Here is a 14939-nt window from a genome sequence, read left to right on the forward strand (position 1 = left end):
CATATGAATCAATTGATAACTGAATGCATGTTGTAGAGGCTTTAAACCCAATCATGTCTTCTTAACCTGCTGACCTCTGCCCTGCAGGTACATGGCCATCATCCATCCCCTGAAGCCTCGTCTGTCGGCGAAGGCCACCACAGGAGTCATCGTCTGTATCTGGAGTCTGGCCGTGGTTCTGGCCTTCCCTCTCTGCTACTTCTCTACTACCAAAACTCTGCCCCGCAGGACCCTCTGCTACGTGGCCTGGCCCCGCATGGCCGACGACCCCTTCATGTGAGAACTATTCTTGCTTTGATGCCAGGCAGTGTAGCACAGTTGTTGTTGTGCAATGCAAGTTAATTAAAGTGTAATTAAGCCTATTAAGATATAACTTACACACCCGTTTAACCATTATCCATTAATTGTTAACAGTTTTTATGGAAGAACAGTTAAAAGAAATGGTAGAAACTAATGTTAGAAGAAGCCAAGACTGGGAGCACATTACCTGTGATGGACTACATCCCTTCACATTTTTGTTGACAGTGGCATGCACACTCATTATTATGCTGTACAGAAACCTTCATTTGAGCAATTTCACATATGATCGCATACATCAATCTCCTTTTATTATAGGAGTAGTTTGACATTTTGACGTACACTATTATTTGCTCTATTTCTGAGCGCTAATTGAGAAGATTAATACCACTCCTTTGTCTGTTGAAACACAGCCAGCAGGAGGTTAGCTTAGCTTAGTACAATGACAGGAAACAGGGAGGACAAAGAGCTGGGCTCTGTCCAAGGTAAAACAAATCAACCTTTCAGCATCTATGAAGTCCATTAGTTAACATTTGTTGGTTTGATCCATGCATTTCATGCACCAAGCACAACAACTCTATTCCCTGGTTGCTTGTCAATCCTAGAGGTCGCTTTGTAGTCACTTCCATTAATAAGGAGGGCAATATGGCAGCAGGCAAGCCAGGCATGCCAATACTAGGTATGCTGGCTGTTGTTTTAATACAAAGATTTATTTTCAAACTCAACTTTTATTCAAGTCTTACTGTGAGCTATTGATTCTGTTTGTTTCTAACTTCACACAAGGGATGTAAGCAATTTGGCAACAGAAAACAAGTTCTACTACAAACACTCATTTACTCTCACTGGTACAACACAAAGAGCAAGCAGTACTCAATCGGTCCTCCTAAATCCCTCTAAATCTTACACACTGGACCTTTAAAAATGGGCTGTTATAGCTCTGATGCAGCCTCCTCTCTCTGTAGTCTCCAAACTATCGTGGAGAGGAAGTATAAAGTTGCAGAGAATGGAAATATATCAGTGACGAGTCTCTTGATTACCCACTTTTATTTTTATTTTTATTTAACTTTTATTTTAGCAGGAAAATATATATGTATATGTTACATATAGCAATAGAATATATATATTTTTTACAAGGAAGCCTTGGTCAGGACAGCAGCATGAGAAGTTTCACATAAATCAAACAAAAACTTACATTTTTACATAATCATATGAAATTATGTAAAAAATATCAGTCAATACCTATTTTTGTCGTTTTGAAGCAGCTTTCTTCTGTGCTGAAGTTCGATGTTTTGTTGACCCATCCATCCACCCAGACCTCCCCCCTTCACATGACTTCCTTCTCTGCATCCCATCATAATTACGACAGTCCTCAGGCTCTGTCACTTGAACTAAACACATCGTGTTTTGGGGGAGTTGTTGAAATGCTGCATTTTTCTTGAGGGTCTCAATTAGTACATTGAAGCAGTTAGTGTTGACTTACTTAGTATATAAAATCCACTGTGTCTGAAATAAGATATGTGTGTATATATATATATATATATATATATACATACATATATTATAAATGTAAAAAACTCTTAAGCTTTTTCTCCTTTTTCTTCCCAGGTATCATATCATAGTGACAGTCCTGGTCTACGTGCTGCCCTTAGTGGTAATGGGCATCACTTACACCATTGTCGGGGTGACTCTGTGGGGAGGGGAGATCCCAGGAGACTCATCCGATAACTATCATGGACAGCTCAGGGCCAAAAGGAAGGTAAGCATGTCTGAGTGGAAACAGTGCAACATTCATTCACTTATGACCCGGGGCAGCCTAATTAGTAGCTGTAAAGATGATCTTTTAACGCTGGAAGTCAAAGAAGCAGAAATGATTTGTAATTATCTGCCACTGAGACGCCTGTGGCTCCAGGTAATTATCTCACGTCTGTTTTATACCCTGAATGGAAAAGGAAATGGAAGATTTGAGGCAATGTGCCATTTTGACAATTTGTTTTTGGGAGCTTTCCAATTTTCCGATCTTTCTTGTAAATTTAGATAAGGCATTTGCCAAGCCAGAGTAATTATCGGGCTTCCTGTTATTGTGTATATATTCTTCTAGGTTTTGGATTCGAGCCTCTGTCTCTGTTAATTTAATTGCTGTGGCTAAAAACATTTATTGTCTAGTGGGGGGAAATCCCAGAACTCCACTGAATCTAATTAATTGTTTCTTGGCCTGTTTTGTGTTAAAGATAATCTGTTGTTAAGTGCTGATAAACAAACTGGTGAGAACATAACATCCTCTGTGGAGTTTAAACATAACAAGGAAATTCTTTACAGCTACGCCCTATCAATTTAAGCCTGTAACAGTGTAATATTTTATCTTAATGTTTTGTATTTTATGCTAAAACGAGCCAAAATAACTCACTGTAAGCTTCTAGTTGTGTGTTAACCAGAGGAATGAATATGACTGCTTTGGAAATGACTTGACATTTTGTTTAATAAGTATTAGACACGCAGTAGCAGCAATAAATAGAAACCATAAACATAATTTTTCTTCACAAAAGAGAGAACGCTGGGCTCTGTCATAAAATAAATACAAATAAAAAAGCAATATTAAGTTCAGTTCTCACTGGTAAGTTTGAAAAGGAAAGTAATGCTGATTAAGCTCAACAATTAAAGTTGTGTTGCTTTGTTTCCAGTTTTAATTGTTTTTTGTCACTAAGCTCTTATTAATTTACACTTAAAAGTGAGAAAATAAGCTTCAGAATATTTCAGTGAATAAGCATAATGACTTTTGCCTTCTGTGTGTGTGAAGCACTGCTCTGTGAACATCTCCGGGAAAAAAACCCTGTTTCCGCAGAGCACAACCTTTCTGGTTGTCACTGGTCCTCAATCAGATGTTTGTCCATGCGTCCAGACAGGCACAAGCTCTGAAATCCAACAGTGTCTCATGGCATTTCGAGTTTGTCTTGCATTTTGGCAGATGTATCTGACACCAAGGCCTTTACGTCTCAGGAGTCCAGAGCTCATTCGAGACATGTTTTTAAAATAAAGCTGTTTACTTTCACCACAAAGTATACGAGAGAATATAAAATCATACTTGTCACAGACAGGTTCAGTTTCATTATGTCATGAGAAAGTCAAGATGTATTCATGGCAAAATATTCCTCCAGTTGATCTTTGAGTCTCGTTCCCAACTCGTCAAATACTGACGCTTTGGGATTGTAGGTCGGGTTGGCCTTCATACATTTCAGTACTATTTCATTTGTTTGTCTTTATGTTTTCACTCGACAAGCCCTTGTATTTTCTTTCTGAAGCTATTGTCTGTTTTTACTTCCCAATACTTTATGTATTCCATTACTTTTTACTTTTTTACTCTATTTTTTTTCTTATGTGCAATAAATTAGATAAATAAATAAAAACTGAAACTTTATGGTAGATCCTGGGCCCAAAGGAATATATTGTAATGAATTTTTAAAATGCAAAATGGTAAAGGGTTCCCTAATTCACTGACTACTGTCACTCTGGCTGCTGTCCTATTTTTTCTATTTTTTTTTTTTATTTTAAATTTGTCTCACCAGAAGGTTATTACCAAAACTTAATCTCATGGTCCCTCTTTGGGCTGCCCTACTTTCCCCAGGTGGTGCCAAAAACATAAAAACTTGTGTAATGTAAAACTGTGTAAATGCCATTACATCGCCATAATAAGAAAATATAACCAACCTACTAACAACGAAGTAAAATTACAAGTGAAAAAGTAATGCATTACAAACATAAAGTCTGTTTGAACAAGACACAGGATCCACTACAGGCTGACTTGCCACAGGTGTGTGCTGACTGGTGGTGTGAGCAGCAGGCGCTTCTATTGGTGTCTGTTATTAGAAAATTAGCATTTTTTCAAAAGGTCTGGGTGTTAATGGAGAGGATGTGTTATTGCACTGCTATTGTATTCCTGGCCGCGGTTCACAAGATGATGCAAAATGAAAACACTTATACTCATAGTATAAAACTAATGAGTGGTCAAAGCCAGGAATGGCAGATTATTGGGTCTGTGGGGAGTCATCCTTTTAACTGCGGAGATCAATAAGTGAAAAGGAATATTTGTGTCTGACTCTGTGTTTTGTTGTTTGTGTCTGTATGCAGGAGATTTTCAGGCAGACAGCCTGCATTTTATTGTTGATTCCAGAGCGGATTTCCAAAGCAGTTTGCATTCGTGTGTGTTTGTGTGTTTGTGTTATAATATTTTTGCATCATATTGCAGATGAAGAATGTTTATCTTTCAGCCCCTGTCCTGTCCTCATCACTGGTTTACTTTGTACGGTGGCTTTTTTCTGGGGATGAATGGCACACAAGTTTAGAGTTTGCGTTTGCCGGCTCTGTTCTGAAAATGTTACAGAAAGAAGAAGACAGCCCAGGGCGACACTGGGATCAAAAGTTAATGTTTTTACTGTTTTCCAGACAGTAAACACCAAAATACTGAATAAATAACTCAATTGAATATAGTGTGTATAATCGAGTGTGCTGCTTATTGTGTCACTTCAATTCACAAAGGAAACTAATACGCTTCTCACAGTTGCCCACATTAAATTTTGGTTGGAATGGAAATGGCTGCAAGAAAACCTTTTTTTAAAAAAACAAAAAAGAAAAAGCATTCAATACGGTATCTTTAAGTCTGTACTGTCTATTATGTAGTGTGGTATTGAAACTGGTAGGCCTGGAGCAACTGCAGCAACTGTAACATCCACTAGATTGGCCTAGTTTATTAAAGTATGTTCAAACATCTGGGATCCGAGTAGCTGCAGTCACTCACAAAACAAGAGCTAACAACAAGGTTAAAGGTCTACGGCGATGCTGGCAGCTATGTGAAGCTGTACTTGCTAACATCAGCATGCCAACAAATACAAAGTGACAATGGTAAGATGCTGATGTAAGCAGGTGTAGTGTTAAAAGATGTGACCATTATTTTAGCATGTTAGCATGTTTAAATTTGCTAATTACCTTTCAGCATTCAGCAAGATTCAAGATGAATTTATTTTTTCATTTTGTATCAACAGTGTTGCATAATGAAGCTTGTAGTCCACAAATGGTACTCACAAAAACAGAAATTAGAGTGTTGAGGATGCTTCAAGGAGTCTCACAACCTGAGGAAAAATGTTGCTCCATAGTCTGGTGGTACGGCAGTGAATACTCTCAGCAGGGTGAACAGACTTTGGCTGGGGTTTGTGTGTCATCTCACTTCCCCAGTATCACTGATACTCTGTATATCGGTACCAATGATGTTCTGGGTGGTTTTAATCAACCACTGCAGAGACTTCCTGTCCTGGGTCAAGCACGAACCATGGCAGGATGCTTTCTATTGCTTCTCTTTAATGGCTGAACTTGGCACTGGAATTTAACCTTCTTAAGTTTCTGTAGGAAGTAGAGCATTCCTGTGCTTGTTTAAAACCAGATTGGTGAAAACTGTTCACCTGCTTGACCACTGCAAGATTGTTGATTGTTGATTAAAAACCTCTCAGCGATGGTGGTGTCATCTGCATACGTTCTCCATGTGTGGTCATGCAGTCATGGGTGTGCAGCGTGAGCGGGAGGGGGCTGAACACACAGCCCTGGGGGGCTTTGGTGTTGAGAAATTAAGTAGAGGAGGTGTGACTGCCAATCCAAACTGTCTGGGGTCTGTTTGTGAGGAAGTCCAATATCGAGTTGCAGAGTGTGGAACTCAAGCCCAGAGTGTTCAGTTTTTCCAATAAGTTTCTTCAGGGGAGATTGTATTGAATGCTGAGCGGAAATAAATTATAAAGAAATGCTGATGGGAATATCATTCGTTTTGCACGCATTTCGTCATAAACCAAAGTATTGGACCAACTTTAATTTTGACTTGATAATGGCGCTTGATCACCAAAGTTATTCCAATTTCTCCTGAGGGGGACGTGAACATGTGCAACAAAATTCATGGCAATCCATTCAACAGATCTGTTTTACTCAAACCATAACCATCGCGGTAAAGGAATCACAAAAGTCACAAGGATTCATTCTCTGGGGACCATTAATGTCTCCACGTAATCTCCTGGAAATCCATCCAACAGTTTTTAAGATGTTTTCATCTCAATCTCAGTGATGTGATGACAATTCAATCAACCATTTCATCCCCAGAGCGATACTGCTAGCATGGAAAAAAAAAAAATCTGTTCACCTCTGTTGTAGTGGGTCACCAGCAGATTATTGAGGTAAACTGGCTCTTTAAGGAGACATTAATGCTCAGAGAGAAAAGTCATCTTCTCTATAACTACCTCTGCTTTGATGGCTGCCACTTGCTCGCCCTCTTGTTGGACCAAGTATTGCCCTCTCGGTAACTGGTTCAGTTGTTGACTACATCCATGATCAGGACTTTCTATGGTGTGTATTGAGCAGTTGCATCTTCAGAGCAGCTTTAACCCACTCAAGAAATTGACAGAGTAATTTATTTTTTGCTAAAAGTGGTGAAGGCCACCGAAATGAAATGATTGGATGAACCGAGGTAATGAAAATGATAATTTTCTACAAAAATAACCTTTGAGTAGTGCTGTTATTCTCAAGGTCTTTTTCAAGTATTTTCTCGTGTTTCTCTTTAATGACAAATACCTGTGCAGGTCACACAGGTCTGTGAGGTGATACAAAGAAATAAAAAGCTCAATCTTTCTATGATTTCTCATCATCTATATTAAAAGAAAGATTCAACAATCGACTGTTTCGAGTTAATCCATTCTGACGCAATGCTAACGTCACAGGTGTTCTTTTAAACTCATGCCTGAGGCTGTGCAATCAATCTGAAGTGCAGAACTAATGGCCTGTCATAAGTCTGCCGTATTGCTCTTAAAGACAATCTGTGTTCAACTTGTGTTGTAAATACCACTAATCGTCCATCTTCCTTTCTCCCTGAAGACAAAGCACTGTGTGGGGGTGTCTGTGTGTGTGTGACTGGATGTAGGATTGGGTTGGATTACCTAGACAAGATCAGATTTTTTTTACCAGAAATGAAGCAGAGCAGTGTTAAGCCGTGGTGTATCTGAGTGTCACGCCCCATTCCAGCGTTAATGACACTGATCTTATCCCGACTGCATAGGTGCCAATAGATCCGTCGTGCTCAGCCCTGTTTAATGATGAAAATCAGTATGAGCGATTTATTAAAGGGGCTCCGTGCAACTTCTGTGTTGTGCTGGAAGCCAGTTGTTAGTTTATGTAAGTGGAGTCTGTTTCTGAACTAACATTAGCTACTGTTGCTCTCTGTTAGCGGAGCAGAGAGAGGCACTGAGACGAGGCACTGTCTCGGAAAATCCAACCTGCATCCTTCACAAAGAGATCCACAGTTCAGCAGCATTAAAAACGTGTTGTCCACAGGCTTTTAAAGGCGACCAAGAGAGAGAGATGGGGAAGCTCTCATATTTCACATCACATTACAATCTGCTCATATATGACCAATAATAAAGTCATTCATGTGTGTAGATGGCTTTAAATTGTTACATAGAGACCCTTTAAGGGTCAGTTAACCCTATAATACAATATTCTTCACTCTCTCTCTTTGAGAGTGAGTGCTGAGCTGTGACTGAGTGGCTACCATCCCTTGACACATGTATCATCACATGTAGCTTACAAAATGCCATGTCAATGTATATTAGAAGTTATTTAAGTTAGCATATAGCGTATAGCATTAAACATTCCACAGTCAGGACGTCTGTGTGAATTTGCACTTGTTGTGTTGCAAACACAAACTAGCCTAGGTTGCCTATGGGTGAAATTAGTTGCATGACATGATGCCTCAATTCTAATAGTTGCTAGTTCAGCAAAACTAAAAAACCAAATACAGTCGTCTTCTGTGGCTAAGTAGCAACATATTAGCAAGAGGCTAATAAATAGCCTATAGGCTACTGTCACTCACGTCACTCATAGAAATCTGCATACCTTTATCTTTTGCCCGTTTCTCCTCTTCTTCTTTTCTTCTTTTTCTGAACTGGGCACCTGATGGCTTCTTTGCTCTTTTACTTTGATCCATGATGAAGATGAAGACTCGACATCATTACCTTTTGCATTACCTTTTGCCAACACCGTCCGTTCGCCCGTCAAACAACCGGAGTCACGTGATGTAAACAAATTCACGTAGATGCATGCACAGATTTTTTGGGTTTTTTTTTGTTTTACATTTTTCACATAACCCAATTAATTACATGTAGGTATATGGGTCTATATTAATTTTAGGAATGAAATACAATTTTTTTGAAGCAGTTTGTGTTGTGTGGCCTGGGATCATCAGTCTATCCCCCGCCCCCCTCCCCCTTGCCTCTGCTGACACACACAACCTGTGTGACTCTCAGCAGCAAGTTGACGTGACAATGAGGGCGCCCCAGCGCCCACTCCACTAACTTGACATGGAAATGAGTGGTAGTCTAGAAAACTGGCGAGGGCGCTCATGCGCCCTCACATAGATTGCGCCCTGGGCGGTCGCCCACATTGCCCATAGCAAAAACCGGCCCTGGTGGCTACAGTCACATTACCACCTGTGCTCTCTCTTCTCACCCATGATTGTCTAAGACAAGAATTGAATCCTTTTTTCACACCCTGACAAAAGGCTTCTGCTGAAACACTTAAGTCTAAGCTATGCTTTAATAAAGGCTTTTTATTTTATACAGACCCACCCCCCATCAATTTCAGTCATTCATTTTTTGCTCCTCCCCTTTGGAGAGTCTGTGCACGCCACTGCCCTAAATTGGGATTGACAATCAGTCCCCATTGGGATTGATGTGGTGCAACCCCCGTGATTAACAGAAAATGGTAGAGTTTGCAGCCCCTTTCCATTAAGACTTCATGACAGAAATGGGAATTCTTCTCTCCAGGGCAAATGGAGTTTGATTGAATATTCTTTCTCCTCTCCATTTATCTGTCAACCTCTTACTCACTGAGGAGGATGAGGCGCAACAGTGCAGTAGGCTACACGCTGTACAGTGCCAGAAACAGGTTATGATAACTAAAAGAGGAAAATAAATTGTCATAAATTGGGTGAATTGTGGTAGAATTGTGACTCCAGGAGGAGGGCAATGAAAAACGGGAATCTCCTGGGAAAACCAGGAGGGTTGGCAAGTGTGTGTACAGCTGGGAAGTGATGTTAAATGATAAGAAATGCTAGGCCCTATAGTTCCTCCTGGTTTTCCACTATACTGCTGGTAAAAAAAACCTTTAACCTTTATATGTGCATTTCAAATACGTTTCTGTGGAAATGTAATTGCTGCCTGGACTATGTTCACTAGCAGCATATTTTCCATTCCAGGAGGTGTTACATTATTGTACCTCACAGAAGAGGTGCTAGTCAGGTGGAGGACAAAGCACAGACACACAGGACTTTTACACCATGTCCTGCTTTATTAGTTTTAGAATAAAAAGCATTTTGGTTAAAGTCAAGCACAGACTCCAAGTCAGTCTGGACTTTTTTTATATCTCACCAAAATCAGGTTACAGGTACTTTGAGTGCCTAAACCTCATAAAACTGTTAATCATGCTGTAATTGCTACATGCAAGTATCGTGGGAATAACAGTGAAGTATTCTGTCAGTGAATGTTTCTTGGATACGTTATAGAGACATTTAGCAACTTTTTGTCGCCAGATATTCTTGAGATGGAAGGATGCTGCCAAGCCCTCAATTTCTCACTGGTTAAGGCATGTGCTGTTCAACCTGAAGCTCGAATAAATTAGATATACACTATAGGGTTCGGGAAAAAAAATAATTAAAGTGTGGAGACCCTTTCTGACATTCTTTGACAAACCCTCCACACAAGTACAGGAATGAATAAATAATTTATTATGTTCTGGCCCTTGACATACACACCTGGACACGGTTTCTGATATTTCTTGTCTAGGCGTGCTGCTCCTGCCTAACTCTTTTATTATACCATGGGTGCTTTTTATTTCTCAATTAAATTACTGTGGCTATTCGCACTTTGATTTATGCGCATACCAAGTTGTACATCGCTTTATAAAATTGGAGCAAGTTTAACCATTGAGTGCCAGCAAGGGGTTGCGGGTTCCTTGTTGTAGGGTGGGAATGATGTTCCTTTTGATATATTGATTCAAATGTTTTCTTATTCTAATGATAAAAAATATAGGTTGGTACATTCATATTTGATTTTGCAAGTAAGTTGTATATTTAAGTAATTTCAATAGGATTTGATTCACTGACAAGGTTTTTCCGGTCCATGAAGTGTTCAGTTGTTGTACTGTCAGGAAACACATCCAGCATGTTGTCATTTAAAAAAAATGTTAATAACACTTCAGTTGCCATGAGAGGATATTGCTGGGAAAACCGATGAAATATGTTGTTTGTGAACATTTTGCAGGTACGTTTAATCTGAAAATTGTTGAACGTGTCTTAACTTTAGGTTAAACTGTCAGTTAGAAAAGTGGCATGCTATCGTATTATTGTGTTTTCTATTGCACATTAGCAGCATATACACATAACTTTTATTAGACGGGGTTGCACTAAGGGATTTCTTCAAAGAGTTGTTTTGTTCTTTTAAGCAAAGATTGTCTACAGTTCACTTCCTTGTTCTCTTTCTTCCCTCGTCACCTTTTGTTTCTCTCATTTCCATCAGGAGAGACTCGTGAATGGAGTAAGAAAAATGTCTTTTCAGAAAATCTTAGACTCTACAGGGACATTTTGTGATAAAAGGGGTTCTGCCCTGGGCAGCAGCAAGAACAATCCCCCATGGAGTACAGACACTGGTGGAGATGGTTGATGACTCTTCTGAGACAGACAGGCTGATGAAGCGATGAAGCTGATGAAGCTGGGGAATCTGGGGAATCTGGGAAGATGGGGAGGTGGAGGGCGCGTGCAAAACAGCAGCATGAATGAACAAAAGGCAGGGAGACAGCGGTATTTAAAAAGACAGCAGCAAGATGATCGGCTAACAGTGAAGGTGTGTCGCTGTGCTGTTGGATAGATGTGCCCAGCTGATGCAAGCAGCTTATATGAATTGATGGTCCCAGGCAATTATGAGTGAGCCTTAGTGGGATTAGTGAATGAAAGGATGGCATGACAAATAAACTGGACCGAGCATGCAAAAGAGTCGTCTTCCTGTCTGAACTTTGGCTAGAGGTTTGTTTAGTGGCACCTAGGCATGCAAGTTGCTGAGGTTTGTTCTTATCATATCTCATTTAAAAATTGTTGGAGGGACATGTTCTGGCTTCGAGCTAATAATGAGTTGTCATTTACAGGATTAATGAAGAAACATAACTCTAGCGCTCTCGCCCCAAGACTGTTTTGGCTGCTTACAATCTAATCTAATATCCATTGTGCATTAAAGAACTCATTAGCATGTGGCCTTCATTACTTTTTGCCTTCAAAAGTAAAACATCAAACTAATGTTGTCCTCGTCTACTGCCATTTGTTTCTCATTTGAAAGCAACATCATTTAACTTTTTAACTTTAAAATAACAACTTCTATGTTATTTTGACGGTAAACTGACTTGTAATAGGGAGAATGGTGACCCTGTCATTCCTATGTCCCCCGAACACTTGTTCTCGCACTATAGCTAATTTGGCGAGGCTTTATTTCACTAAGTCACACACCATGAACTGTTGGTTCTGCTTCCTTTACCTCAGCTCTCTGTGATGTACAGAGATTTCTGATGGACTTGTTGCTAAAGTAACTGCTGCTTACCGTCGTAGCCATTAGCTAGCTGTGGTGTAACAAGTCGACTCTGCCTGGACCTCACTGGGAGCTCGGAGCACCAGGAAACTATGTACACTGCCAACACAGGAGCTTTGGTTCTTTGCTTTTTGTGTTTTCTTTCTTTTCTTTCTTTTTTTTTCTTTTTTGAGCAGGGCCTAAACCGGGCTCAGCAGCCTCTCCGGACATCAAGTTAACAGAAAGTGAAATTGGCAAGAGACAAGAGTAAATTTAGGACTGGCTTTTGGTAGTCAGCATGGTAGTATTAGTAGAGTCTGGTCAAGTAATAGCCTTCCTAAGTATAGTTGTCATTAGCTAAAATAACCACCATTACTAATGAACTAGTACTAGTACCAAGAGTATTTGGGATCTGTAATAGTTCACAAACCACCAACCCTGTCTTCTAGAAATGTTATTTGTGCTCAACATATTTGCAAAACACTCACTGACAAATACAGTATTTAATTTATTCCCTGTAATATCTGCTCTCGCAGTGCAAAATCTATTGTGGTAATTAAAGCTCAATATTTTTAATAGTTATGTGTAGGCACAGACAGTTCTTGGTTACAATTAGGAAAAGTTCTAAGTCTAACGTGATTAAACAAAACAGATGGGTTTACTTCATTAACAGAACGTCTACATAGCTCGCATGGTGAAAGCAGCTCATTAGCAGCCCAACAGCAGCAGCTCCAGTCGTCCATTTCTGTCTACAGAGGATGTGTTCAGGCTCAGTATAGACCTTTTTCACAGCAGCCATTTTGACATTAAACAGTAGGGTAAACACAGCTGTTACTAATGATACTTATTAAGAGTCTGTTCCATTCAGGTCAAACAGAATCCAGGTGCTGCTATTGTGCATGTTGACTCGCTAGAAAGTCCCCGCTACACTAAATGGAACATAACCTTCATTAATTGTCATTAATTAAACCTGTGTTTACCTTCTATTTCATGTTGATATGGCTGCCGTGAAAAAGTTAGGTAATACACGTTTTTGGCAGCGCTCAGAGCCCAACACAGTCATTGTAATTACATGTGTAAAACAGAAGGAAAACAACTTGAGGTGCAAAAATACGATTCAAGACTTTCACCTGGACTGTGTAGACAGCTGTATTGATTAAAAGAGAAGGGTCTCTGTCAACTGAAGCAACCAAAACATAAAATCTTTCCCTAAATCCTGGACATGTTAACCCACCATCCACCCCAACCCTTATCCTACCATTCGTGTGCAGTACAGAAACATCACTTAATGAACAACACTGAACATAATCGAGGCAGCACATTTTCCTCAAAACAACACAGTATATAAACATTATTTCAAGGAGACGGGGTTGTGGCAACAGGTGAAAATGATGACGATTGATTTTAGCTTGAGGATACTATCTGGTTCTTCATCGGATCCTCCTATGTGATTTTCAGGTGTGACATTCTGCTCGCAGGCTGACCTCCACATGCGTCAGTGAATCGTTTCTTGCCTATTACATATTACTCCACCGACAAGCTTCCTATACCGACAAGGGACTGAGTAATCCCTGCAATCCAGATTTCACCTTGACATTTAGCGAGAAAATGCCACTCACCTTGTTGTCCTCCTTTTCCACGTTGGAGAATTGATATCAAATAACCTTTAGATCACACAGATATTTTACTATGGTCCGGTTTGGTGCAGATTGACCCTCTGTACTTCAGAAGCAGGAGCGAATACAAACACTTGAGGCTCGACTCTCAAACCTGATGGAAGAGCTCGGACAATAGAGACTGCAGGATTTAGCCGATTGCTTGCACTTGTCTCACCAGTTAAAGCTGGTATCATCTAACAAGAAGAAAATCGCCTGTGAACGTTTGCCATGTCCAATTATAGGACATAAATGGCAGTATGTTACCATTTTCCAGAAATACTCTACAGAAGGCATCTGCCATCTGCTGCCCTGCTCTCAAACGTACTCATTCATGTTTCTGCTATGCAGGCTGCAGATTCATTACAAGTAGAAGCTGTTGAAAGGCTCTTTTCTCCAATCATTATTAGCATATGTTGCAGATGTTTGCTGTCTGTAACTATGCAAGGTTATACTCATTTTATATATAAAAGAAGTGTAACCTTGCATGTGTTCTGCTGCAAGGACAGAAAACAAAATGCAAAAGGAAAAAAATGTCTGCCACTTTCTGAATCCAAGGACAGACTGACTTCACCAGGTGACGCAGGATTCAAGCTGCCCCTTCAAAACTAGAATGGCACTCAATAGCCTCCGCCAAGGCCCGACAGTCTCTATTTGTATTCACTCACAAATACCAGCCACCCGAATAGGCCTGATTTGTTTCATCGAGATCCATGCCAACATGTCTCGCAACGTTTGTGGAGGTAATAAAACACTGGCTGTGCTGTTAGTTTGAAGCTGTGGTAGGCAAAACCTGTGCAAACTAGGAAGAGCAGGTACAACATTATCTGTATGTGTCCGTATTCGGAATAGCTTGGGCTTTAACAGTAGGTTGGCAGGCTCAACCAGCAGTAGTTGATTTAAGCCTGAAATCAGTCAGAAGTTGCTATTTTTATTTATTTCTATATTTATTGTTGTTGTTTTTAATAAAAACTATTTGCAGAACAGCCTCAGAACTGAGCTTCATATCAATGTTTTTAATCACCAGAGTAAGTGAACTATCAAAGTTGTTTTATAAACTGTATTATCAATGAGTAAACTTCAACAATTATGGATATTGACACATTTTACTTCAATAATACATAAAATAATACATAGAATAATGTAATAAAAATGACATCATCTGTATCGAATGCTCATTTCAGCCAAGTACTCGCTCATAGTGCAAACCTTTGCAGACCTTCTCTCTGCTGCCTCGTATCATTCTGCTTAGCAGCCACCCAACAACTCCACCACAACCCACCTCACACAGCCAATCTCACAAGTTCAAACAGCTTCAGAAGGTGTCTGTTGCCAAACCTCATGACTTGAAGGGCTTAAG

General features: G+C 39.9%; 1 protein-coding gene across 1 annotated transcript in view; it reads left to right on the forward strand.

Moving 5' to 3' along the window:
* tacr3a (tachykinin receptor 3a) overlaps positions 1 to 14939 on the forward strand; it is a 34588-nt gene that overhangs the window by 5107 nt on the left and 14542 nt on the right. The window contains exons 2-3 of the mRNA XM_073466513.1: positions 88 to 276; positions 1903 to 2053. Of these exons, the coding sequence (XP_073322614.1) occupies positions 88 to 276; positions 1903 to 2053 (340 nt within the window). The remainder of the gene's footprint in view (positions 1 to 87; positions 277 to 1902; positions 2054 to 14939) is intronic.

The sequence above is a fragment of the Pagrus major genome, chromosome 1 (genome assembly GCF_040436345.1).
Source record: "Pagrus major chromosome 1, Pma_NU_1.0".
In the NCBI taxonomy this organism is placed as follows: Eukaryota; Metazoa; Chordata; class Actinopteri; order Spariformes; family Sparidae; genus Pagrus; species Pagrus major.